Here is a 24,018-nt window from a genome sequence, read left to right as displayed (position 1 = left end):
TTTATTCTTTCTTTTTCTTTTATAATATATAGGCTTAGTATACGAACTATAGCAAAATTAAATTCGTTTCTATATTACCGTTTATTAATATTATTACTTAAAGATCTTTTTATCGTATAATAATTTAAAGGTATTTATTTTTCTTACCTTTTCCCTATACGGTAGCGACTTCGCTAACGAACGTTAGGTTATTATTCTATACCTTTACTTTATGTTAATACCTTTAAAAATATCGTTCGTAGTCCGTTAAAGGTTAATAGCCTCCGCGAAAGGCCATAAATTATTTCCTAAACGGTTATATTATTTAAAAGCATTCTCCTACCCTAAATTATTTAATAATATAAAGTTTTTTAATTATATTTATTTAACTTCCTTCTATTTTCTATCTCTAGTATTTTCTCGTATTTACGCTCGATAATAATTCTTTTATTTAATCTTAAGCGTTTTAGCTTAATAATATCGTTTAACTTTTTCCCGTAAGTATATAGCGTAGTCTAGGCTTAGGTACTATCCTAATATTATTTTTTCTTACGAACGTACGTTATCGTCTATATTCTAACCGTTTATATATTTAATATAATATTTTATATACCTTAATATAATTTATATAACCTAAAAACTATTCTTTAATTTAACTAGGTCCTAAACCTTCTATAAAACGTAATCGTTTAGGTCCTCCTATTAAGCCTTTTCTTATCGGGCTATAATCCTTTTAACTAACTATAATTTACCCTTTTTACTTACTTTATATATTAGCTAATAGCCGTATAGCGACTTACTTTAGTAATACTTTATATATTTATATATAATATATTAAAACTAAAGTATTTTTTAATACTCCAGATATTTAAAATAAAGCTATACTATATCTCCCTTATAAGGTATATACTATATAGGTATTAATATATCCTTTAGTAACTTCGCAATCCTAATATTAATAACCTTCCTACCTTTTTAATACTTTTTTTAACTTTTATATAAAAGCTTTATAGGCTATAATATATTTTATAAAATAGTAATTCCGTACTTACTATATTACTTTTTTAGTATTATTTATTTAATAAGTCTTTACGTAAGACCCTTATCTTTAGCGACTTCCGTAGTAAGTTCCGTAATAATCTATATTAATTAATCCTATAATATTTATATTTAAAGATCTCTTTTCTCGTACTCTGCCTTTAGCTTTTTTAGGGTTTCCTTTACCTCCTAAAACTTTATATCTTTTTATCCGGCGTATTAATTAAAGTTTTTTTTAAAGTTTACCGCTCCGCCTTATTAATACCTAATAGCTACTACCTCTACTACCCTCGGTCCCTTCGATATAGTAATTAATGCGATCTCCTTTTTCTATTCGAGCCGTTTAAGTACTTTATAGTCCTTCTTAAAGTATCTTACCTTACCGTAATTAAAATATTTAAGGTTATTTCTACTTTAGCCCCGGCTTTATAACCTTTATTATTATATAACGTTAATATCTATCGGTCCCGAGTATATAGTACCGGAGTAGTTAGTACTAAAATATCTCCGTTTACGTTTATCGTTAAAACGGTTATTATTAAAGTATCCTTTATAATTATTACCGTAAGTACCTTTACCGTAATTCTTTTTTTCTATATAACGCTCGAATTACCGATCCTCGATCCGTATAACTATAGTAATATACTTATTAATAATATCGGGCCTTAACTCTTTATATAACTTATCTTTTATCTCTTTCTTAAAGCTATAATAAAAGAGCTATATTAATCCTTTATTATTAATAGTATTACGTAGGCTATCGATTTTAAATTAAGCTATATAGTTAGCCGCTAAGCGTATTTAACGTAGGCTTAAGAGCCTCCTTTACGCGCGCTTTACTTTATCGTACTCCCTAAATACTTCCTTAAATTTAGCTTTAAAGGCACGGTAATTTTCGAAGTACTCTATAGTAATTTTCTTTTAGTACTCCCGCTCCTACTTATAATAATCGTCGAGGATAAACTCGAACTACACGAAAGCCCTATCCTTAAACTTAATAACCGCGAAAATTACTTTTAACTCTTTATTAATAAACTAATTTAAATATTAACGAAAATAGGTTTTAAACTAAATTAAGAACCCTTTAAGCTTAGTCTTTTTTCCTTTATAGCGCTCCGGTACCGGGAACTTAATAATTAACTTAAACGTAGTTAAGATAGCAAAAATTTATTTCCGGATTTACTAAGCCTCATCCTCGAGTTTTTTAAAGCGCTTAATAACCTACTTTACGGTAAAAAGTATATATCTAGAAGGTCCCTCGGTGCCTAGGCTAGGCGGGACGCCTCCTATCTAAATATTTTTAGGTCCGGCTATAATAATAAAAAAACGCTTTTAACTTATCCGTAATAAAGTTAAAGTAAATATATAACGTATAACGAACTCCTATCCAGAACCTCTAAAAGGGATACTAGTTAAAGGCACTTCTAAATAATCCTAATCCGGTATAGCTAAATAATATATAATAATAGCTTATTTCTATTATAATAGTTTAAATACTAACGATTATAACTTATATTATATATTACGGAACTATTTATCTACGCTAGCCAGTTTCTCCGTATATATAGACCCGTGGACCGTAGACCGTTAATTTATAGACGGTCCTCGGTCCGCTCCTGATTGGCCGATACCGGACCGTAGACCGTGAGCCCTACTGCGGTCCCCGGTCCCCATCTTATTAGTCCGTTGCCCTTCTGGACCGTAAGCCTCGCTCGACGGCGCGGTCCAGTTTTAATTGGTCCCTCGTAGCCCCACTGTCTTCCAGAACCGTGATATGGAGCTCACAGTCCACGGTCCGGCATCGGCCAATTAGGAGCGGACCGAGGACCGTCTGTAAGTTAACGGTCTACGGTCCACAGGTCTATATATACGGAGGAACTGGCCGGTATAAATAAATAGTTCCGCAATATATAATATAAGTTACAATCGTTAATATTTAGACTATTATAATAGAGATAAGCTATTATTATATACTATTTAGCTATACCGAACTAAGATTGTTTAGAAGTGCCTTTAACTAATATCCTTTTCAGAGGTTCTAAATAGAGGTTTGTTATAAGTACTTTCAACCAGTGTCCCTTTCAGAGGTTCTGAATAGGGGTTCGTCACAACTATCAATTCTATCAATACTATCCCTTTTGGGATTAACTCTTTTAGATCGATCTTCGATCCTAATAATTCTATTTTAATTAGTCCTTGCTCCTATACTAACGATTGGTCCGTGGTGTGCCCCGCGCTCCACTAAGTATTAAGCTATAATAATTAGCCTTATTAAAAGGCTAGAATTGCTTGCACGCGTGCAAGGCACAAAATAGAAAGAATTAAAAGTTAATAATTTATTTAAAATAGAATGTCCGAAGTAGACCGCTTATATATATAAAGCCGCTTTAAACTCCCGAATCCTCCGAAAGCTTTACATCCTTACTCTTTAATTAGGAAGACTTTAGGCCTGTAACCGTACCCCAAACTAATATATAAATTATAAATAATATATTTAACTCTCTTTATTTTTTTCTTATTTATTTTACAATTTATTTTTTTATTTATAACCTACGCCTATACCTAGTTATAAGCTATTAAAAGAAACTGCTAAAAGTAATATACTTCTATTCTATTTTAGAAATCTATAATACTTTTGTAGCCTATTTTCTAAATCCTATCGGTATCCTCTGTTGCAGACTTTTAGTTAATGCTCTTGCTTATTAGCTTCCTATAAAGCTCCTGATCGAAGGAGATGGTGAAAGAACAACCAGTAGCTTCCCTTTGGCTCCTTTAGCTTTCTTTCATCTTCCTCCCATTCCTCCAACGTCTTGGCCAACAACGTACCAGATGCCTCGTTAATCGCGTAGTCGTTATCTTCGTTGCTTCTGCCATCGTCATGATAGTCATCCTTTCCCTCTCCTTCTCCAGTGTGCCCAACGTCTACACCGGCGCAGCCCCACTGCTTCTCATAGCGCTCATCGCCCAAGACCAACCGCTCTGCCTCCTCACGTAGCTTTTGCTCTTTCAAGTTGATCCCATGAAAGTATTTACATGGATCTTCAGCAAGCAACGCTTCACTCGCTTCAGTCCACGCCAATGGGTCTGGCAGATGGGCGTAAAATCTGTGCAAGGGCTCGCCTGTGCAGTCCTGACCCAAACATCTTAGCGGATCGATGAGACTCGTGTACGCACGCTTGACCACCTCTCCGTTCTCATCCGTCATGGTGCGTTGTGTCTCTTGTGCGCAGTGTGCAGCATCTGCCATGATGATACGAAGTGTAAGGCCAGGTTTGTTGAGTTTATCGTTGACATGTTTGATGGTCTCGATCCATTCTTTAATTGCCGGCCCATCCGGATCAGGCCACGCCTCGTGGCTGTAAGCCGGGAAAGTGAGCTCAAGAAAGCGGATCGATCCAAGAGAGTTATCGGGAACCTTGTCTCGAAGGAACTTGCTGGCTGTGAGGCGGGCATGGGGATATGTGCTCAACCCCCAAGTGGATTGCATCCGAGTTCCCGAGTTTGTATCAGTGTAGACATGATCGTGAACTATGAAACGATTCGAGGAAAAGAACACATGCTGAGACTCGTAACACAGACTGCGACAAACAAGAAAGAGCGGCGTCGGTGGTGACCAACAACGGCATGTTGATGAGACGGCGGCGTGTCGAACCGAACAGAAACAACCAATGTAGCGGTCAGCTGACCCTCGAGACCAGCAGCTTTTGAATTTGCACCCATAATGATGGTCGCTTCGGCATCTAGCGAGTGTCCCATTGTCAAAGCCCGCGCGATGCCACGACAGGTAATTTGAAGACCCATCAGCTTTGTAAGTTTCCCCATCCCATGACACCTCCCTAATTGGGGTCACAAGATCTGTGTATGCGAGTATACGCAACCGCAGCTCACGTGGAAGACGCAGAAGAGGCGAGGAAGAAGAAGGGGCAGTGGACTTTGGCAACGCAATGCAGCGTGCCTGCTCAACAGCGTCGCGAGCAAGCTGTTGAAGCTTTGCATTGGCCCTCCAACTAAGCCTAATGTGGCAGTCATTAAGTCGTGGCAGTAAAGCCATTGGGGCGACAACAAGCTTGCCAGCCTTGAGGTCGTCGTGCGCGACATCGCAAACCACGGATAATGTGAGGCGACCAGGCACAAGACTCGCAGAGAGATGCTCAATAGCTGAACGCCAATTCTCAAACAGGCTTTCGGTTGTTGTATCTGAGCTGGTCAAAAGGCGCCCATTCGGGGGTTGGTCTGCTGCCTGTGAAGCATCCTCATCGCAAGGCTCGGGGGTCGGTTGGTGGTAGCAATAGAGACTAGAATCCTCAACCCGGGAGTTGATGCACTGGGTGCATTGCTGGTGGCAGGAATTTTGGTTGACAACAATCTTGAGATGAGTGAGTGAAGAGATTGCAGTTGTTGTCAGGGCCAGCAGACGGTCACAGTCATCCTCCAAGTAGGCGACAAAACTGTTGGCTGAGTACAGCAGGACGGCTGTTTCTTGGTAGATGACACGACAGGAGAGGAGAAGTCCGTGGAACTGAACAGGATTGGTGCTGTCATCGGATTCATCCATCAACACGTTGCCTCTATGTAGATTGATAATGTATCTCTCGGCCGGCTTCCATGGTGCAAGGCCCAAGTAGAGGTAAACTCTGCGGCGGGTGTCAGGCGAGAGGCGCAGGATTGGAGGTAGCGGCATAGTTAGGGTGGTGAGCTTTCGACAGGTCGACGAGTTGGCGGTTGTTGAGAAGTCGAAGGTGAAAATAGCTGAATCCAAGCATTGAGACACCGGTGGCCGCTGACAGACGTGGCGATGGTGAAACGCGGTGGTCTCTCAATTGGCGACAACAACGCGTCGCAGGCCATTAAGATCTGAAGACACTATGCTATTGGCTACCGAGTGCGGCTTGTGCCACATGCATGTGACCGTTGGGGGCCGCCGCTAAACTGCCCGCCCCTTCGCACTGTGCCGCCACCAATCGGTTGGGTCAAAAGGAAAGGGATACTGAGCAATTCGAACATCGGTACCTTACTTCGATGGAAAGCACATACGTTCTGCAAGTCCATGATGAGTGCGCATAGCGAGGCGAAAGATGAAGAAAACGTTTGGCAGTGCTGAACTTCGCTTAGTCGCTGTGCAGTCAAGAGAAACAGCCAACCATGCACGCCAGTGGGCAGCTGACCACCTCAGCCTGACTAAAAGAGAATCTAGCCAGCCAACCATGGTGGCCTACGTGTCAGGTCGTTGCGGCGTAAGGGTAATGTGAGACCATGAGCTTCAACGACCAGACCAGTAAGCCAGCCAGGGAAACAGAAGACAGCAGGCGAAAACTTGAACTCTCTCCTGGGACATTATTCTCGATAGAAACCGTCGGACGTCATTGACCATTACGGTACATACCGATACTATCCGCCGTGGCCGCTGTTTGTGAGATGCGAGATATCTCGGTATGGACACATCAGATATTGCAACTGAAGAATTGTCCCTTCCGTTTTGAGTGTATGACCAGGTACTCTTTTCGATTTCAGCGCCGCAGCATAGCATTGTGGTGTCTTGCGGCAGTTTCAATAGAGGCACTCAGACACAATGACCGGGTCTGAAAGATGGCCCGTCTTCCAACATGCTGGGCCTGCAGAGTAGGCGTGTGGAGATGATAGTGCTATGCTATTCTTGAGCTCTGTGGACTACCAGTGGAAGACAGGTCCATGTATATAATACCACTATTCTTCGTGTCCGTAAGATGTTTGGAACGATATCACGACAACCATCACTGCCTTGATACTTTCTCTAGTTCATTCTCGCTGGTCGAGTCACCCACATTATTATCTCCCTCTTTGGACTAATCTCCTCGCCGAACACTTTAGTATACTCGGGACATATCCCCCACCATGGCAGCCATCGTCCCGCTCAACACTCCTCTCCAGATCTGGGGCCAGGAAGATCAAGCACCCCCTCTCAATAACGTGGGAGGTGCCGTCTGGTACAGACATTGGGAGTTTGACGGACCCGAGGAGCCAACAGATGGACAGCTTGAGGCCTGGGGAAAGGAGGCATTCGACTGGCTGCACAGAAACTACGCGAACAAGGGAGCCTACACCTCAACGACCAACTCCCTTCTCGTAGCTACCCTTTACGTCAACATGGGCTTTGCACGAGGTGGTATGGTGTTCCAGTGCACGATTCCAAGGGGCAGGTTCAACGAATATCTCAAGACTGACGAAGGCTGGTACAAAGCGCAAGCCTGGTGGGACGCTGTTTCACGTGTCGTGCTCTCGGCGGATGGAAAGAAACAGACAAGAGATGGGCCCCGTGAGCTCCATGCCGAAGATGGAGTTTGGTATGTCTTTGAGAGCTGGTTCGAGAAAGAGGCCCGCTCACAACACGTTCGTGGCGGACGTTACTATGCCAAGTCACCAGCAAACTCTCCGGTCAAGATGCTCGTCTATGGCCGGATTCCAGGCAAGGGGCCCAACAATTACGTTGGGATTCAAGAGCCGTGCAGCAGAGGACCCAAGGATCCGAACTGCCAGAAATGCTGCAACACATTGAATGTGGCTTGGGTGAAGCCGCACCCACAGTGGCTCGCTGGTCAAGGCGGTGGTGGCCTTCAGCTCCCAACGCCCCCGGCTGGCGGAGCGGGAGGATCAGGCGCCGCCGGTGGAAGTGGAACGGGGGCCACTGGTCAGAGCGGTACCGGGAGGCCCGGGCCTAGCACCGGAGGGGGTGCGACAGGTGGCAGGACTAGCCCTTCAAACACTACCGGTTCAGTACCTGTCAACAACGCTTCTACTAAAGCTCCGACCTCGAAGCCCGTGACAGCAACCGCGAAACCCACACCGGCAACCGGACGACCGGCTTTGGCAGACAAGTCAACTTCTGGCCTCAACATCCAAGCTAGCAAACCAGGTCAAAAGGTTCCAGCTCCAGCTAATACTACGGGACTCAAAACGTCGACTGCGACGACAGCGGCCAAGACCACTGCTGCCGTCAAGACTTCTACTGCAACCAAGACTTCAGCCCCCGCCGCGACTAAAACATCGGCCCCCGTTGCGACCAAGACTGCTACGGCGACCAAGACTTCTGTCCCTGTTACGACAGCGAAGAAGACCACGGTATCTGGGAAGAAATAGATGTGGACTTTACCACAATTTGACAATGGAGGTTGATGACCGAAGGATATTACTGGAGGATTTTTGCGGTGACAGTGTGGGTGTATATCTGGAATGTATGTCCTCCAGGTGAGGTTGGCTTGAATAGTAGGCTTTTACACGAATGTATTTTGGGTGGTTGCTTTGGATCTGGCTTGGCGTTTGGCGGTAGGTAGACATATTGGTGCTGAGCATCAAGAGCTAGGTCAAATATCTGAACTTAGATAAAACCTATGGACAGTTGCAAGGTTCTAGTGAAACAGGGAGTCAATGTAAATCATGGAGATGACCATTGGCTTGCAACAGCCACGATCGGTTCTGACTGCTTCCAAGTTTTCAGCTCTTGATGCCTTCGTGCATTATCTGTCGGTGTTTGGGTCAAGAACAGTGGGATAGAAGGCGTGTGAACCGTTTTCGGGATTCACATACTTTGACAGTAGCAATGCAAATGCTTCGGTTTTGCTTCTGGCAGCTCGTCTCAAGGAACAGATTGGTAATTTGAGAGAAAACAAAACGAAGCTCTTGATCCTGCATCTGATCACGGATTCTGCAAGCCCAGCTTTTGCGATATAAGAGGACACGACCTCGTTATGCTCATTGCAGCTGGCGTTTCATTACGAGGACCTGCATGCTCAATCTTAAATGTGAAGCGGAGCGACAGAGAGGGAATACCGGAATGCTTATTTTCTTAGCCTCTGCTTATTTTTATAGCCCTTTCAATGTTACTCGGCCCAGACAACAGCACTCAAACCATCCTCTTCACCAGCCCGGCCTTTTTGGCCCACTTGGACGTTGGCCACCAAGTTCCCAAGCTTACCAGTTGCAGTGTCCCTTGCCACAATAGCCACGTTGCTCGAGGTTTGACCACCAATGGCGACGAGGGTGCCGTTCTTGTTGAAGGCAAATGTACGGGGATAGTACGAGTAACTGTTGGCCGCCTCAAGCCAGGCAATGGCACCAGTGGTGGGGTCGATGGTGTAAATGGCGATGGAATCCTGAGAGTTGCCAAATGTCTGATCAGCTCTGTTGGAAGCGTACAAAAAGTTTCCAAAAGTACGAATCTCGGCCGCTTTGGTGTTGGCGCCACCTTTCTTGCCGGGGGCGTAGGTGGAGATGCTGTGAGTCCTGGTGAGCGAGATGCAGTCGTTGGTGTAGTTGACATCCCAGGCAGAAACGGAGTTGCCAAGCTCGTTGAGGGAGAAAACCTTTTCCTTGCCGCTCTCCGACTTCCAGAACTTTACGTGACGAGGTCCGTCACCGGCACCGGTTGCGTGGGAAGCACATGAAGTGAGACGGCCAGAGTTGGTGTCAATGCGGAACACGCGGATCAAATCGGCACCCAGGTCAGGAACAAGGATGAACTTTCCGGTAGGATCAAGATGAACCTCGTGAGGATGAGGGACATCCTGTCTTTGATGAGGTCCACGACGAGCAAGGGTGAATTTTTCCGTCTGTTGTACCCGGCTGCCCTGGAGGGGAAGCTTGTAGGTGGTAATGGTTGAGGGAGAACTGCGGGTGTGTCAAGGAAAGGTCATTGTGGTTTTGAGGAGTTGAGCGGGAAACGTACTATTCGGCCGTGGCAATGTAACTCCTGCCATCGGGACCGCCGTAAAGAATCCCATGCACGGAATTGCCTGAAACCTGCAAAGACGAGGCTAGGGAAAGCCGTCCATCGTTCTGAACGTTGAACTCGGCATGTTGGCCGCGACCCGTCCACGATTCGTCAAAGCAATAAAGCTTTCGAGTGTCGGAGTACAACTCAATCCATCCGGGAGTAGTTCCGCATCCGTTGGTTTGAGATGTCACCGAGATGGTACCGCTGGTACCTGTGGTGGTCAGGGAAAGGGTATAGATGCCGCCGCTGAAGTGAGAGGCAATGAGATTGACACCCAATGCCCCCTTGGCTAGGCCAACACCGGCCAACAATGCGAGGCGAAGCATGGTAGGAATGAGGTTGCGGTATGACCAAGAACTTGGCTCACACAACGAGAACAAGAGTCCCTTTTTAAAGATGCCCAAATAACCATGGTGCAATCGTCTAGATGGTGGCGGCTGGATTGTCAGCTCTCCCCTTTTAGCCGGAATACCATCAATGCCAAATGTGCGGAGTTCCCCAGATTCTCGGTGGATCCTGGTAATTGCCTTTACCCCAGAAAACATATAGACTCGTGATCGTTGAGACTGGTGGTAATAGCCGGGTGCTTTCTAGCCTGTCTCGCAAACGCGGGTCGGGGATAATTGCAACCCCTTGCAGCAATATAGGTATCCACAATTACGGCTAGACGGACAATCAAGAGTTTGAATAGTCGTATATCAAGTGCCATGAGATTACCATTGGTCCGTCATTACCCAATCTGTCGGGTACGGAACCATTGAAAATTGCATAGACGCCGCGCGTCGTGCATAACCAGAGGGGTTTCGTTGACTCTCATTATGACCATTTCACGTTCTCCTAGTTCTGAAAACCATGTTTCTGGCTCCAGAGCATCTCTTTTAGACGATGTCACCACCTTTAACCGGTCCAATGATGAATGGTGTTTGACACTTGTCGAGCCGCTCCAATCCCGTCGGTAGACACCAGCCATCTTGATCCGACAGGGCTAGCAGTCAGGAATCCCCACACCACCTCTCTTGTAGATCTAAAACAAGCAAATCTCGTCTAGTTTGACCACTCATCTGGTTGAACTTGACTCGCGAGCGTACTATCAAATGAGGAAAATACCCAACAAAAATGACCGAACCCAAGGTAGTAGAAGTTGAATCTCAGAACCAACGTGCTATCGGTTGCTCGGCCACCCCGGATCTCGTTGAAGGCGATTCAACCCGAGGCCAAGCATTTCGAACAATCAATCTAACGTTTGTTATCTTGTAACTACTGCTTCGGTCAAAGAGTGCACTCGAGTTCGTGACGCACGGCCAACCAAGTCTTTGTCTTCGGTCAAGTGTCAACCAAAGCACACGTGCCACACATGTGAAAGGACTACCAAAAGAAAAATGGCAACGCCGCATGGCAACATTCTATCTACGCTTGCTGGTTGAATCCTGTCGAGAAATTTCAGTCTCGATGGGCAAGATGATATGTTTTCCTCTTTTAAAGAGCAAACGCAGTGCCAAACACAGCACCAATCACCGACGCCACGAGTCAACATGTCACCTCCCTCGTCTTCTACCCCAGGTCCGCCCCCACTGATCCCATTTGAGGAATCTGACAGCGCGGGCAACAACACCGCAGTTCTCGTCACTGCTGTTGTAGCACTAGCACTCGCAATCCTTTCGGTCATCGCTCGTATTCACACCCGATTATACTCTAGACAGGGAGTTGGGCTAGATGATTACATGTTTGTTGGGTCCACGATCGGACAATCTGTCCGCGGTGGGCTTTTACTGTGGTGTGCGTTATTCTCCCTAGATCTTCATGGTCTCAAAGTTAACTTTCAACATTCTCATGTAGTTTATGCCGTTGCTGCTTACGGATTATGGCTGGCCGATGTCCCCGTCGAAGGCCAGTTGGGGCTGTCAGGCCACGACCTCGAGCGAATCACACTCTACCTCAAAATGTTTTATGTCGTTGCAATGCTTTATCTTGTCGTCAGCGGTACCGCAATGCTGGGTATCTTGCTCATGTACCGCCGCATCTTTCAATCAGACAAGGCATTCAATATTCAGCTCATGTCGTTGGCGCACTCGTCTTCGGATGGGGGCTAGCCGGAACAATCGCCTCTGTTTTCAACTGCGTCCCTGCGGAGAAAGCTTGGGAATTGCCTATAAACGACGAGCGGTATTGCTATAACTACAACATATTTTGGCTGGCAATGGGAATCTTTTAAGTCATTTTGAACATCATGATTCTAGGACTTCCGATGGCAAGTCTCCGAAAGCTCAACATACCGCTCGCGAACAAACTGTCGGCCGGGGGCATTTTCTTCCTCGGAGGATTGTAAGTTTTACATAGACGCTGTTTGTCGAGTGGATGTATGTTATCTAGCTAACTTGTCTCTTCTCCTCACAGTGTTGTGGTGACCGGAATCGTCAAGGTTGTGCTCGGCTACGTCCCTACCGCCCGAAATCCCAATCAGTTCAAGACTGTGCTCTGGGCTACACTTCATCTTACCACCGCCATAATATGTGCCACTCTACCAATCATGAACCCCATGTTGCGACAGATCAGAAAGTCACGGACCTTTCAGCTTGTTGCGGGGAACGTGTTTTCGAAGACATGGAGGAGCACAACCAACAACAAAAACAGCATCTCGCGGGTAAGTGATGGGAAAGCGATAGGCAACGGCGCCAGTGACAGCGATCAAACCAAAACCATACCTCTAGATGTGTTAGGCGGAAAAGGTCGCGACAGGGATGTTTGAAACTGAATTAGAATTACAACTCATTGTCTGCGGCCTTAGCTCCCCGTCCCTCAGGGCCACATCCATATCCATCCTAGACTTGCGCTGCGTTTTCCGGAACAGTCTTCCCCAATATCAATGCACGGTACATCTGATGACACTTTGAGGATGCATGGTTCAGACAAGCCATCGTCATTCAGCATTGGTATTTGTTTCAACACTGCGCTTTGGGCCCTCCTTGACGTCACCTGCACTTCTTCCAGCATCACCACCCAGCGATAAATGCAGGTGACACGGGGCATGTAACATGCGTCATGAATACGTGAAGCTACACGTCATTCGTTGTGAGGTTGTCTGGTTTAAAGATTGTCTTGTTCCAGAAATCCCAGAGACAGACAACTGCCCCAATCTCCGCCTCTCACCAACATCAGCATTGCCCTCTGTTAAATCAAGAACAACCACCAAGATGGACACCACCAACACCAAGCGCTTTTTTGACAATCCCATCATCCGCACCTTTCTTGGGCTCCACAACTTTTTGGTGCTTGCGTCTTCAACCATCTTGACTGGGATCTTGTCCTACTTTTTACACCATTACCGCTACCGAAACACGCATCTTGTGTACCAAGAAGTGATTGCAGTAGTGACCCTTTTTCTATATCTTTTTGCAACCTTTTTACCGGCATTCAAATTTTACAGAGGCTACATGCTTCCGCTTAACCTCCTGCTCTCATACTTCTGGCTCACAAGCTTGATTTTCAGCAGCCAGGATTATGCCGGTAATAGGTGCTTGTACAATTCTCCTCCTTTTGTCAACAGGTGCCGGCTCAAGCATACTATTCAGGCATTTTGGATCATTGGGTTGTAAGTGGTCCATCTCTACACAGTATGCCACCCCAGTGCTCACTAACGCGTTACTATTGTAGTTCATACCTGTTCCTCAATGCGATCTTAGAAGCTCTGATGTGGGCTGGTTCGCGGACGAACAGACTTCTCCACGGTGGTGACATCGAGAAGGACAGACCGCTTACGAGTGGTAACGCAGTCCCTGTGAGCAACGGTCATGGAACCACAACCACGGTGTAGAGGGATGAAGAATTGGACTGGCAACGCGGTACGTTGACGCTCTTGGGCGTTACAAGATGTATGGCGATGGAGAAGTTGTTGTAATATGTGTTTGGATTTTTGTACACGCAATGGTAATAGGCTTCATTCTGTGAAGCCATACTTAATGAGGTTGGACGGTTTGTATGATGAAATGATGGATTTGGAAATTACAATTGTACATATGGTTCCCAAAGGCAAACGGCAATCAAAAATACACAGTAGTCTATCGTCTATCAATACACGCATGCTCGTAGTTATTCCATCCATTATACGGATGTCGACCTTGCGTCCTTTTCTGCCGGCAGAATCTCGGTACTCGTTGTTTCCTTTTGCGGTGTGCTTGCCATGTCACTATCAGAAACCGATTCCTGAGGCTCCTGCTCCCTGACTAAGATGCTGCCCTTCTTTCTCAGCTCTCTTGCATGTCTGGATGTCCTCCAGACAACCCCCTTCCACATTACCAAGAGTATGATGGGCACGAGTAGAAGGTAGAGACAACCCAAGAGAGTAAACGCCGGACCCATGCCCATCCCTAGGATCATGGGCGCCACGAATCCAGACGATGCTGCGCCCATGATGCATTTTGCTAGGTTGTAGGCTGCCAGCGCCGCGCCGGCTGTGTCGGGATAAATGTCGACAATCAGCGCGTTGACCACATTGTTGACTCCAACCAAACCAACCCCAAGGAAAAGCACCACAATGATCACCTTTTCAATCTCGACCTTGTTGACGGTGATCCAGCCCCAAGAGGTTATAATCCCGACGCCCAAGAGCAAAAATGGGAATGCAATCTCCAGTCTAACCTTCTCAATGGGAAACCGACTGAGGTCCATCTTGGTTTTCTTGTCCACCGGCATTCCTAGCTTTCTGGCATGCCGTCTCAGGTTCCAGTTCATGCCGGGTCCAACAAACACCACCGCAAGGATTGAGCCGCCAGCCAATGGTAAATACATGAGTCCAATTTGCATGGGGGTAAAGCCATACAAGTTTTGGAGGAGGGCTGGCATGGCCGTTCCCACGGCATAGACCCCAGTGAAAACGGTACCGCCGATGATGAGTAAAAGTGCGAGCTCCTTCTCTCGGAGCAACGCAAAGGATGAAAACAAGTGAGAAGTGGCGTACTTGAGTTTGCCCTCGTCCGTGGTGTACGCAGACTTTTCAAGCGAGTTAAGGTTTTGAGGGACACTGGGGTGCCGACGGTAGTAAAACCACTGATACACGCTCTGACACCACCAGGGAGGGCGGACGGATCCGTCACCTACCACCTTGCGGCACGTTTCTGGTATGAACAACAGCATGAGCAAGAAGTTGATGCCCGCTGCAATGGTCAACATCCAAAAGATGCTCCTCCAACCCATGTATTGCGTCATGGCACCGCCAATGACGGGACCGAGGGATGGGCCCAGAATGGACGGGATGGCCGTCAATGCAATGTAAGCTCCTCTTTCGGCGCTGGTGATGATGTCGGCCACCACTGCCTGACAGATCACCATGATGGTCGCTGATCCGGCTGACTGGAAACACCGTATTACCAGCAAGTCCTCATAGTCATTTGCGAGAGCCAGGGCAATATTGGCTGAGATGTATACGATGAAACAAAAAATGTATCCAGGTCGTCTTCCCAGTGTGTCGGTAAAGCCACTGAATAGGATAGGAGTCAAGCCCTGGAAGATCATGTAGGTGGTAACGGTCAGGTTGATTTCGGCCTCGGTGACGCCGAACTCGTCTTCCAAGACGGTTAGAGCAGGTAGGTAGACTTGTGCCGTGATTGGGTTGAAGAAACCACCAAAGGCGGCGCCGGCGACGATGAGCTTCTTTTGCCACGGTGACCATACGGAATACGGAGGTGGCACGTCGATGTCGTCAACACCGTCCGAGACGGGCTGCTCAGAGATGGGCTCGGTGTCGACAGCAGCGAGAGCAGATGTGCTTCCTGTCGCCACGGTTGCCATGACTGCCATGACGGTGTGTTTTGATGGTACCCAGGGCAAGCCCAGGGCAAGAAAACAAAAATAAAGACGATAAAACGAAGAGAAAACCCTCAAGGCTTAGCCAGGTTCAAAGCGGTGGTGGATGCCAATGTTCAGCGCGTCGTCGATGTTCTTTTACACTTATGTCGTGCATTTTCAGGCGAGGAGAAGGTGTCATGGAACGGAGGATAGGGAGCCAAAGTGCCCTTTCTCCCGGTGTCTCGGTCGAGCCCGTCTTTCCTTGTGGCCACCCCATTGTTGGGTTGCATTCCAGAAGGTCCACTATTAGTGGCCGCGCCCCCCTGCCGCACATCCGGGGTGTGGGTGGGACTGTGAGACTAATCCCAAAACTGTTTGACATCTGATTGTTGTGCTTGTCTTGGCATCGAGTCAACAGAGGGAGAATCGATTGCCAGATTATGAATATCCCATTAAAAAGACCCAGCGCCCCGGCGGAGCCATAAGGAAATGGATGCCATGTGGTGGTACTGAAACGTGAAGACTTCTTGAGGGTCTGTCTTCCTGCCTAGGTCTCCGACGACTCCGTTCCCCCGGTTGCCATTGTCAAGATACCGAGGTATGATGCGACTTTGCGGCTCATGACTGGAAGAGTCGGGGTTGCCTACCTTTGTAGTAGCTCTATCGCTGATGGCCAAGATCTGTGGACTGTGACCAGAAGTAGGGGAGGCTTGTCGGATAAGCCCACGTGCAGTCAGATCCCAAAGTCGGGACGGTTCTCTTTGGAGGTTTTGATGCTATCTCGTGGTTTAAGCTAACCTACCTCGCCAGTCACTAAAGAATTCTGGGAATAGGAACACCGAAGAAGCCGATATGTGATGGAGCCAAATATGTTCCGTTCTCCGTGCCGAGTTTGCCTCCGCCCCGGGGCTTTGAGGTTTGGTAAGAACTGGTGGCCCAATTTCACATGCTGTCCATTTCTAGTCCCTCAAACGGCAACAGAGCACGAGAAGGGGACAATTCCTGGAGGTACGATGGCCCCAGATCCCCATTTCCCAGTACTGTGCACATGCAGTGAAAAGGTCTGGATCAAGACACGTCTGAGATGGCAGGCCTCAATTTCCGGCTTTGACTGTCCTATCTTACATTTCATAGTTGACTCAGATTTGATGCCATCAGATCGAAACCCGATGACACGGTTTGAACAATAGAAGAGCGGAATGAGAATGATCGGCATTACCGGGGCCTGGACCGGAACGGAGTGAAAAAGCCAGACCTGATGGGAAAACACCGCCTTGAAGTCAGTGGTTGTTATGGACAGGACAAAAATCACGAGAAAACTAGTCCGTGTCCGTGTGAGGCTTGCCGTGGTGTAACGCTGACCCTGTGGGGATCTCGGTACATCTGCCATTGGCGCTGAGCTTGTTTCCTCTTTGGGTCGTCCTTTTTTGATGTTATCAAAGTGGCCCAGGCTCAAACACGTCATTGGACGTTGAGAGTGGGGCTCTGGAAGGCCAAAAACATGCGCTAAGGCTGGCTCCCGCATTTCTATTTCAATCACAACCAATCACAACTCTCAGGCACAGACACACCAGCAGGGACCTTGACTTGAACAGCTGACAGCAGACATGTCGAGATCTCCTTTCAGGACATTGCAAGACAAAACGACATTGCGAATGGAGGCATCATGACAACTTGCACGGTTTGATTTATCTAAGCTAGTCTAGTGAGTGGAAACATTGAAACAGATCATCGAAGCACCAACACGCTCATCCCGATTACTCCTCGTCGTCAAAGAAAACCCAGGCACGGACCTCGAGCGAGCGCCTGGTGGGCGCATCATCAGCCGTGTTGTCGTCCCAGAAAGCGCCGTGGGGCACAACGCGAGCGGCATCGCTGTCGCCTGACGAGAAGACAAGCACCTCCTCCTTCTTCATGTCGCTGACATAGTAGTAGCTGTACTCGGCGGCATACTTGAGAACACTGTCCTGCGCCTTTTGGCCGCGGATGGCGACGCGGGGGTCATTGATGGGCGTAACCGTGGCCATGTGGCTGTCATAATCCCAGTTGGGGACCTGGGCGTGGTTGATAAAGATGAGGGGCCACTTCTTGATGACCTCGTCCACACCACGCCAAACGTTGATCTGGGCATACCGCTTGTGCTTCTTGAACAGTCTCTCGGCCTCCTCCTCGCCAAAGTACTCAATGATGCCGTCACGGAGCGTGCGGCGGTCACGGTCAACGTGGGCAATTGGAAGGGAGGCCGAGGTCATGCCCTTGTTGGCCACGTTCTTGGTGCCAAAATCGCGAGGATGAGCACCGTTTTGTCGGATGCGGAAGATGTAAGGCTCCACGATGGGGGCCTTGGTGATGTCGGCAATGATCTTCTTGCACTCGGCATAGTACTCGGTCTCAATCAACTTGCGGCCCTCGGGAGTGTTTCCAGCAAGCATGTCCTCGGTGGAAAGGTTGCTGACATGGTCGGCGAGCTCGTAGCCGTCTCCGGCGAGAGATGGCTTGGGCTCCAAGTGGCGGATGTCGTGAGCCACAATGTTGACCTTCTGGGGCTCGTTGATGTTGGTGTTGCCATTGCCATAGTCGACAAAAGCGTCGGCACCGTCCTTGGTGCCATTCCACATGCAGACAAAGCCTGTGGTGGAGGTGGGGGCAACAGCAGCAGCGGCCATTCTGATCGATTTCGAAGTTGTATGAAAGGTAAGATGTTGTGCAAAGTGTTTGTAGTTGAGAGCGTTGAGAGCAGGCGGCGGAGGCTTCTAGTGGATGGTGGTGATGGTGATGAGAAACAAAACATTCAGAGTGCGCGCAGACTCCTGGGACTTATGAACTTAGAGTTGTCGGGATGCGGAATGCAGTAAACAAGGACGGCATAAGCCCGGAAGATCTCAACATCTCCTGGTCCGACCGCCAAGACATCAACAAAAGATCAAACATGCCACAATTTTGACATTATCAGACAATATCTTTCTCAAAGGATTCCAGACCGGTAGAGCTTCTATGAGGCGGACTTGACCGAAACAGCCGTGAGCTGCGCGCACGGAAGCGATGGAAAGGAATCTGAGGATTTTGTGGGGACACCACGCCCCAGGTACGTGCTACACACCTGCAGGTCCGGGTCAGCGAACATTTCCCAATCGCAAGGTACTGCCGCCGGCTCCTATGGAATGGAAGAAAAAGTCCTGCGCAGCACTTGACTCCCCGATATCCCAAAAGTCTCACGGATAGCTCGCTGTGCGGCTGCAACGGTTCCATTGTTGCCGCTCCTCGAACATTTGCTATATGTGGAAGGGATCTTCCGAACTTCCCGGATGGCCGACCCCACGACTTGTTGAGACACGACATCATCCCCAGCGACAAGTACATGACGGAAATGTGTATCAGTGCAATCCAAGTTGGGAAAAGGACTCGACATCCTCAACAGTCCCCGTCCTAACTTCCAAAAGTGCTTAAATGCCAGCACTTGTACCGTGATACTGATCCACGACATCCAACCAACACTCCAGTCCGCATCGACTTGAATACTCGTTCACGCTCAGTCAACGTTGACCAACCGTCAAGATGCCTTCCAAAGAGACCGGCCAACTGCGCATTGTGGATTCTCGCACCGAGAATGCCTACCTCATCCCCATCCATGATAACTTCATCCGGGCCAAGGACCTCATGGCTATCACCACCCCAGATCCAAAGGGCAGCGATATTGAGCAGAAGCTCACCGTCCTCGACAATGGCTTTGAGAATGTCGCGTGCATGGAATCCGAGATCACCCTGATGTAAGTGCCAGTTCACTTTTTACTTGGCTCCACGTGTTAATGCAAGACAGTGACGGCAACCGGGGCCAAATCCAATATCGTGGCCATCCCATCCAAGAGCTCTTCCAAAACAATGACTATGAGGATGTGCTTTACCTCTTGATGTGGGGAAAGCTTCCTACACAAGCCGAAAAGCTGGATGTGCGACGAAAGTTCGCTGCTGCCATGGTACCAACCAAGACAGTCGTTGACACCATAGCTGCGTTCCCGTAAGTGGCATCAGCGCCCTCGGTCGACCGGGTGAGCTCCATACTGACCACCGTGCTTGCTCTCCAGACGCAACAGCGATACATACCCGATGTGCCTCGCTGGTCTCTGTGCCTTCATGTCAGGGGACAAGGTAATTGCCAACAATCGACACACACACAAACCCAGCTTCCACAACAACTTCGAACAGGCCGATGCGGCCATCATCCGCACCATCGCCTACTATGCTACTACCCTCGCTCTCATTCACTGTCACAAGCGAAAGCTGACCTTCACAAACCCGGATCCCAATGGCAGCCTCATTGGAAATCTGCTGTTGATGATGGGCAAGACAAACAAGGAGACTGGTGTAGGTCCCGATCCCGAGATTCAGGCGTGCCTTGAGAAGCTCTGGATCTGCTACGCAGACCATGAGATGACCAACTCTACCGCCGGCCTTCTCCATGCTGGCTCCACTCTTGCCGATCCAGGCTCTTGCGCCATTTCCGCTTTGGTGTGCGGATTTGGTCCCCTTCATGGAGGCGCCATCGATCTTGCTTATGAAGCACTGGGCAAGATCAAGCACCCCAGTTTTGTCCCTGCTTACATTGAAATGGTCAAGTCCAAGAAGGCTCGTCTGTTCGGCTACGGTCACCGCATCTACCGCACCCGCGACCCCCGCCTTTCCCTCATTGAGGAACTTATTGAGAAGAACAGGGAGAAGTGTGACGCCAACCCTCTGCTCAGGGTTGCCTTTGCCATCGACAAGCTGGCCAATGAGGACGAGTACTTTGTGAGCAGGAAGCTCAAGGCGAATGCCGATCTCTTGGGATGCTTCTTGTACTCTGCTCTGTACGTGCCATCGTTCGTGCATTCCATGTGGTGAGACAAATGCTAACAAATCATCTTGTCGCAGGGGCTTCGAGACCGACATGATCACGGCCATCATCACTCTATCGCGAATTCCCGGTGGTCTCGCACACTGGAGAGAGACCTTGGGTATGTTTCCACATCCGAATCTAGGTCTACCTTTCAGAATCAAGTCCTAACATTGTAATTGACAGACAAACCTATTAAGATTTGGCGTCCCCGTCAGATCTACACTGGCGACAGAACTGATGATGTTGACACTTCAGGACGGCAATCTTTATCCTCCAACGAAGGCCCCTTGAAGGAGAAGCACGGCATCCAGGTCCGTGAACTTAACTCTGGCAAGAGCAACAAGATTCCCCTCAAGGTTAAAGCTATCCTTTGGGCCAAGAGCTGCTTTTCCTAGGTCCAATATGTTCAAGTTGATGAGGATAGAGTCGAGATTCGAAAAACGAAAGTGGGCAGTTGCATCAGGTGTGGGAGCATAATACCTTAGGGTCTTAGACGTGGGAAGGGGGGGTTACTCTGTTTTTCTTTGGTTTTCCGTTTTCATTTTACGCTTTTCTGTATGTTGCATGGAGTTTTATTTCTATTTCCCTGGCAATCTCCAATCGGTTTGATAACAACCTGCAGCTCAGCCATGAGCAATCTGGACCAATTTCGGGGGAAAGCAAGTCAAGGTTTCCCGTCCATCGTTGACATTGTAGCGGCACACAGATACCTTGGTACTCTGATACACACCACCATGAGCCTCGCGGAAGAGGACATCATCTATGCCTCGGAAAAGATAACATGAACGGTGGTGTGACACCAAAACGAGCAATAATACCATATTTCGGGAACTGGAGAGGCGGTGAGTCGAGTCTGGTATGTTACAGTGGTTACCAGACCTGAGCTGAAAGTTGATACGCAGCGTAGAAATGGCGGAGAGTATCGATGAACCCCATATAGATAAGAGAGGTAAGCCGAGTTTCATCTTCGGATGCGTGACAGTCACCAAGATTCAAATAGCCGTGAACTAAACAACAGCAAACTCTATGTACCCCATGAGACTCTGGAACTAATCATGCGGTCCTAGATAGGTATGCAACCATAGACCTCGGACGCTTCAAACAGTTGCATCTCGACTGGGTTGAGACTTGTTCTGGATCTATATTCTTTTGATATGTCAAGTCGGGGTGGTTTCCTCTTTCATCTTGTTAGGTGCTACCTTACCTTACCTTCCCGGCCTGCCCCCTCTCTCTGATGGTAATGGGCATCGGCAGTTTTCATACCCGGTCAACTCGATCCCTTTATTCGGACTTGGCAACAAGCAAGTGCCCACATGAATGGGCCACCACTTCATTATACGCGTACAGTGTGCTGCAGTGCAACCCTGGTGTCCTGTCGGTATTTTGTATTGTGAGAAAAGCATACATGGCTTTGTGACCACTTGGATGTCTCGCAGTGGGAACTCAGAACGAAAGTGAATAACACGCTGTGAGAAAATAGCCAGTAGGAACTCTCCCAGGGTCAGACTGACCCAGTATTCACACAAGATAAGGTGAGAAGTGTCGCAATCATCAAGATTGGTAACCGTCCAGCCGCAATCTGTATGGCTATGAGCTGACTCAGGACGAGCACTGTTCCATCGTAAGGCCCAATGCAAGTCCGTCTGGATGCAGAAGCACGCAAGTTTGCTGTCTATAAAAGTCTCCTTTTTGTCTCTGGAAGCTTGCTTGTTACTGTCACCATCAACACCCACTTCAATCACTGCGGACTCCAAAACCATCGAATCCAACCTCTTGCAAAACATGATGCATAACATCATATTGCTCACCCTTCCCCTTCTCGTCTTTTCCCTCCCATCACCTGATCTTATAGGGCCCCGCACCCGTCCTTCACCTTTCCTCATCCGCAGCCGCGCGGAAGCAAGAGATATTGACTATTGGAATACGCCCCGCCCCGATAACTTCCTCTCCAAGCGGTCCAATGTTCACTCGATCGAGTACTTCACTAATCCCTCTTCGTCTTTCAAAGCCCGTTCTCCTCGCCAGGTATCCTATCCTGCCTCACCCTTGATCAACCCGGAGCAACAAACCAAGCGAGCAACATCTGGCCAGTGGGAAAACATGTCTGGCTCTGGCTTGTACCACCCCGCGGTTACATCCTGGGGCCCCGGTCGGCAGGACGTGTATTATACGCATCGCGACCGAAAATGCCGTCACAAGTACTATCGCGGCGGTAGCAACCCGTGGATTCCAGAGTGGGACGATCTGGGTGGAAGCCTCGACTCTGCTCCAAGTTGTTGCAGCAGGAGAAGTGGATACATGCACATGTTTTGCAAAGGAACAGACTATCAGATTTGGCATCGCCCCTACAGTGGCGGTGGGTGGGGATCATGGCAACCGATGGGGGGCAACTGCAAGCACTATCCTTCCTCGTGCTCCTGGGGCGGCAGGCATGCGTCTGTCTACACCAGCTCCAGTGACAATCAGCTGTGGGGGATTAGGTACGATGAGAATAGCGGATGGGGCAGCTGGCAAAACATGGGCGGCTCCCTCGCCGGTGCGCCAAAGTCTGTAAGCTGGGGTGAAGGCCACACGGGAGTGGTGGTGAGAGGGACAGATGGACAGGCATGGGCGACGCAAATGATGAATGGAAATACTTGGGGAAGCTGGACAAACCTCGGGGGCTCGTTGGATAGTGAACCCAGCGCCGTTGCTTGGAGCGGCACTATGACTGTGGCCGTTGGGGGAACCGACGGGGCGGTGTGGATGAGAACTTACACCAACAGCACCGGGAATTGGGGTAACTGGATGAACATGGGTGGTGATGTGCGACCAGGCACGGCTCCAGATGTTGTTGCTTGGGGCAATCAGATGGAAGTGTACTACACTGGCCGGGACGGTGCCATGTACCGCAAAAAGGCCACCAATGGCCAGTGGACAGCTTCGTGGGAGAATATGGGCGGCAGTGTTACTACGAAACCTAGCGGCTTAGCATGGGATAACGGAAAGGTGGATGTATACGGCATGGCGTCGGATGGTAGCACCCGTCGATGCTATTGAGGTATAGGTATGTGAAAAGAAGGCTGGAAAAGAGTTTGAAGGTAGCACTTGCGATGGCTGGTTTTCTTTTGGGGGGTCTATGAATGACGAGTGATTGAAGAATTTCGTCACTCGCAAAGGTATGCTGCATAAAGCTCTGCATATCCAATGTAACCATAAATTACAGTCGACAAAATATCAATTCTCATTGGTCCGCTGGCGTAATGGCAGCGCGTCTGACTACGATACAAGTATCAATCAGGAGGTTCCAGGTTCGACCCCTGGGCGGATCGTTGCTTTTTGACATTCAATCTTTTTCAATTTTTGCTTTTTGTTGCTGTAAGTAAGAGATAATGAAGACCAGTTCATGATACAATGACGGAAAACCATGTACTTAGAGTCCAGAGGTTCACGTTGTATAGGTACATTGTGAAAAATCACTAAGAATCTACCTTACTTTCCCTTCTTGATTATGGCTGCCACACCACCTCAACTTCATGTCCCACCATCATCTTCAACGGTCTCGATTTCAACGATAACACCACCGCGACTATCCATTCCTGTCCTGCCGAACTCTTCTTTG

General features: G+C 48.2%; 11 protein-coding genes and 1 non-coding gene across 12 annotated transcripts; 7 read left to right on the top strand and 5 right to left on the bottom strand.

Moving 5' to 3' along the window:
* Positions 1-3,727: 3,727 nt before the first annotated feature.
* On the bottom strand, positions 3,728-6,066 carry QC764_404170 (uncharacterized protein; the record flags this gene model as incomplete). The annotated part of the gene is made up of 2 exons (XM_062946713.1): positions 3,728-5,797; positions 6,052-6,066. 2 exons carry the CDS (start codon positions 6,064-6,066, stop codon positions 3,728-3,730), a joined length of 2,085 nt encoding a protein of 694 aa, XP_062801044.1.
* Positions 6,067-6,753: 687 nt separating this feature from the next.
* QC764_404180 (uncharacterized protein) lies at positions 6,754-8,458 on the top strand. Its single transcript, XM_062946714.1, has 2 exons — positions 6,754-7,159; positions 7,235-8,458. Exons 1-2 carry the CDS (start codon positions 6,889-6,891, stop codon positions 8,128-8,130), a joined length of 1,167 nt encoding a protein of 388 aa, XP_062801043.1. The 5' UTR covers positions 6,754-6,888; the 3' UTR covers positions 8,131-8,458.
* Positions 8,459-8,817: 359 nt separating this feature from the next.
* Positions 8,818-10,190, bottom strand: QC764_404190 (uncharacterized protein). The gene is made up of 2 exons (XM_062946715.1): positions 9,716-10,190; positions 8,818-9,657 (listed from the first exon to the last, which is right to left on the bottom strand). The coding sequence occupies exons 1-2, from the start codon at positions 10,087-10,089 to the stop codon at positions 8,871-8,873; spliced, it is 1,161 nt and encodes a 386-aa protein (XP_062801042.1). The 5' UTR covers positions 10,090-10,190; the 3' UTR covers positions 8,818-8,870.
* A 989-nt stretch (positions 10,191-11,179) lies between these two features.
* Positions 11,180-11,853, top strand: QC764_0072190 (uncharacterized protein; the record flags this gene model as incomplete). The annotated part of the gene is made up of 2 exons (XM_062940662.1): positions 11,180-11,539; positions 11,600-11,853. The coding sequence occupies exons 1-2, from the start codon at positions 11,227-11,229 to the stop codon at positions 11,851-11,853; spliced, it is 567 nt and encodes a 188-aa protein (XP_062801041.1). The 5' UTR covers positions 11,180-11,226.
* A 137-nt stretch (positions 11,854-11,990) lies between these two features.
* QC764_0072180 (uncharacterized protein) lies at positions 11,991-12,509 on the top strand (the record flags this gene model as incomplete). The annotated part of the gene is made up of 2 exons (XM_062940661.1): positions 11,991-12,085; positions 12,158-12,509. The coding sequence occupies 2 exons, from the start codon at positions 11,991-11,993 to the stop codon at positions 12,507-12,509; spliced, it is 447 nt and encodes a 148-aa protein (XP_062801040.1).
* Positions 12,510-12,795: 286 nt separating this feature from the next.
* Positions 12,796-13,715, top strand: QC764_404200 (uncharacterized protein; the record flags this gene model as incomplete). Its single annotated transcript, XM_062946716.1, has 2 exons — positions 12,796-13,352; positions 13,415-13,715. 2 exons carry the CDS (start codon positions 12,796-12,798, stop codon positions 13,572-13,574), a joined length of 717 nt encoding a protein of 238 aa, XP_062801039.1. The 3' UTR covers positions 13,575-13,715.
* Positions 13,716-13,861: 146 nt separating this feature from the next.
* On the bottom strand, positions 13,862-15,556 carry QC764_404210 (uncharacterized protein; the record flags this gene model as incomplete). The annotated part of the gene is made up of 1 exon (XM_062946717.1): positions 13,862-15,556. One exon carries the CDS (start codon positions 15,554-15,556, stop codon positions 13,862-13,864), a length of 1,695 nt encoding a protein of 564 aa, XP_062801038.1.
* A 1,605-nt stretch (positions 15,557-17,161) lies between these two features.
* On the top strand, positions 17,162-18,488 carry QC764_0072140 (uncharacterized protein; the record flags this gene model as incomplete). Its single annotated transcript, XM_062940659.1, has 3 exons — positions 17,162-17,249; positions 17,480-18,238; positions 18,397-18,488. The coding sequence occupies exons 2-3, from the start codon at positions 17,836-17,838 to the stop codon at positions 18,486-18,488; spliced, it is 495 nt and encodes a 164-aa protein (XP_062801036.1). The 5' UTR covers positions 17,162-17,249; positions 17,480-17,835.
* Positions 17,302-18,210, bottom strand: QC764_0072150 (uncharacterized protein; the record flags this gene model as incomplete). The annotated part of the gene is made up of 1 exon (XM_062940660.1): positions 17,302-18,210. One exon carries the CDS (start codon positions 18,208-18,210, stop codon positions 17,302-17,304), a length of 909 nt encoding a protein of 302 aa, XP_062801037.1.
* A 611-nt stretch (positions 18,489-19,099) lies between the features above and the next one.
* QC764_404230 (uncharacterized protein) lies at positions 19,100-21,030 on the top strand (the record flags this gene model as incomplete). The annotated part of the gene is made up of 5 exons (XM_062946718.1): positions 19,100-19,311; positions 19,362-19,559; positions 19,627-20,388; positions 20,453-20,535; positions 20,601-21,030. 5 exons carry the CDS (start codon positions 19,100-19,102, stop codon positions 20,810-20,812), a joined length of 1,467 nt encoding a protein of 488 aa, XP_062801035.1. The 3' UTR covers positions 20,813-21,030.
* A 1,169-nt stretch (positions 21,031-22,199) lies between these two features.
* On the top strand, positions 22,200-23,456 carry QC764_404240 (uncharacterized protein; the record flags this gene model as incomplete). The annotated part of the gene is made up of 1 exon (XM_062946719.1): positions 22,200-23,456. One exon carries the CDS (start codon positions 22,200-22,202, stop codon positions 23,454-23,456), a length of 1,257 nt encoding a protein of 418 aa, XP_062801034.1.
* Positions 23,457-23,645: 189 nt separating this feature from the next.
* On the bottom strand, positions 23,646-23,728 carry QC764_0072110. Its single transcript has one exon. It is a non-coding gene; the product is annotated as a tRNA-Arg (tRNA).
* Positions 23,729-24,018: the final 290 nt, after the last annotated feature.

Source organism: Podospora pseudoanserina, chromosome 4, assembly GCF_035222485.1.
Source record: "Podospora pseudoanserina strain CBS 124.78 chromosome 4, whole genome shotgun sequence".
NCBI classification, from domain to species: domain Eukaryota; kingdom Fungi; phylum Ascomycota; class Sordariomycetes; order Sordariales; family Podosporaceae; genus Podospora; species Podospora pseudoanserina.
The sequence above is the reverse complement of the archived record's forward strand: the minus strand, read 5'-3'. Positions and strand labels throughout refer to the sequence as shown.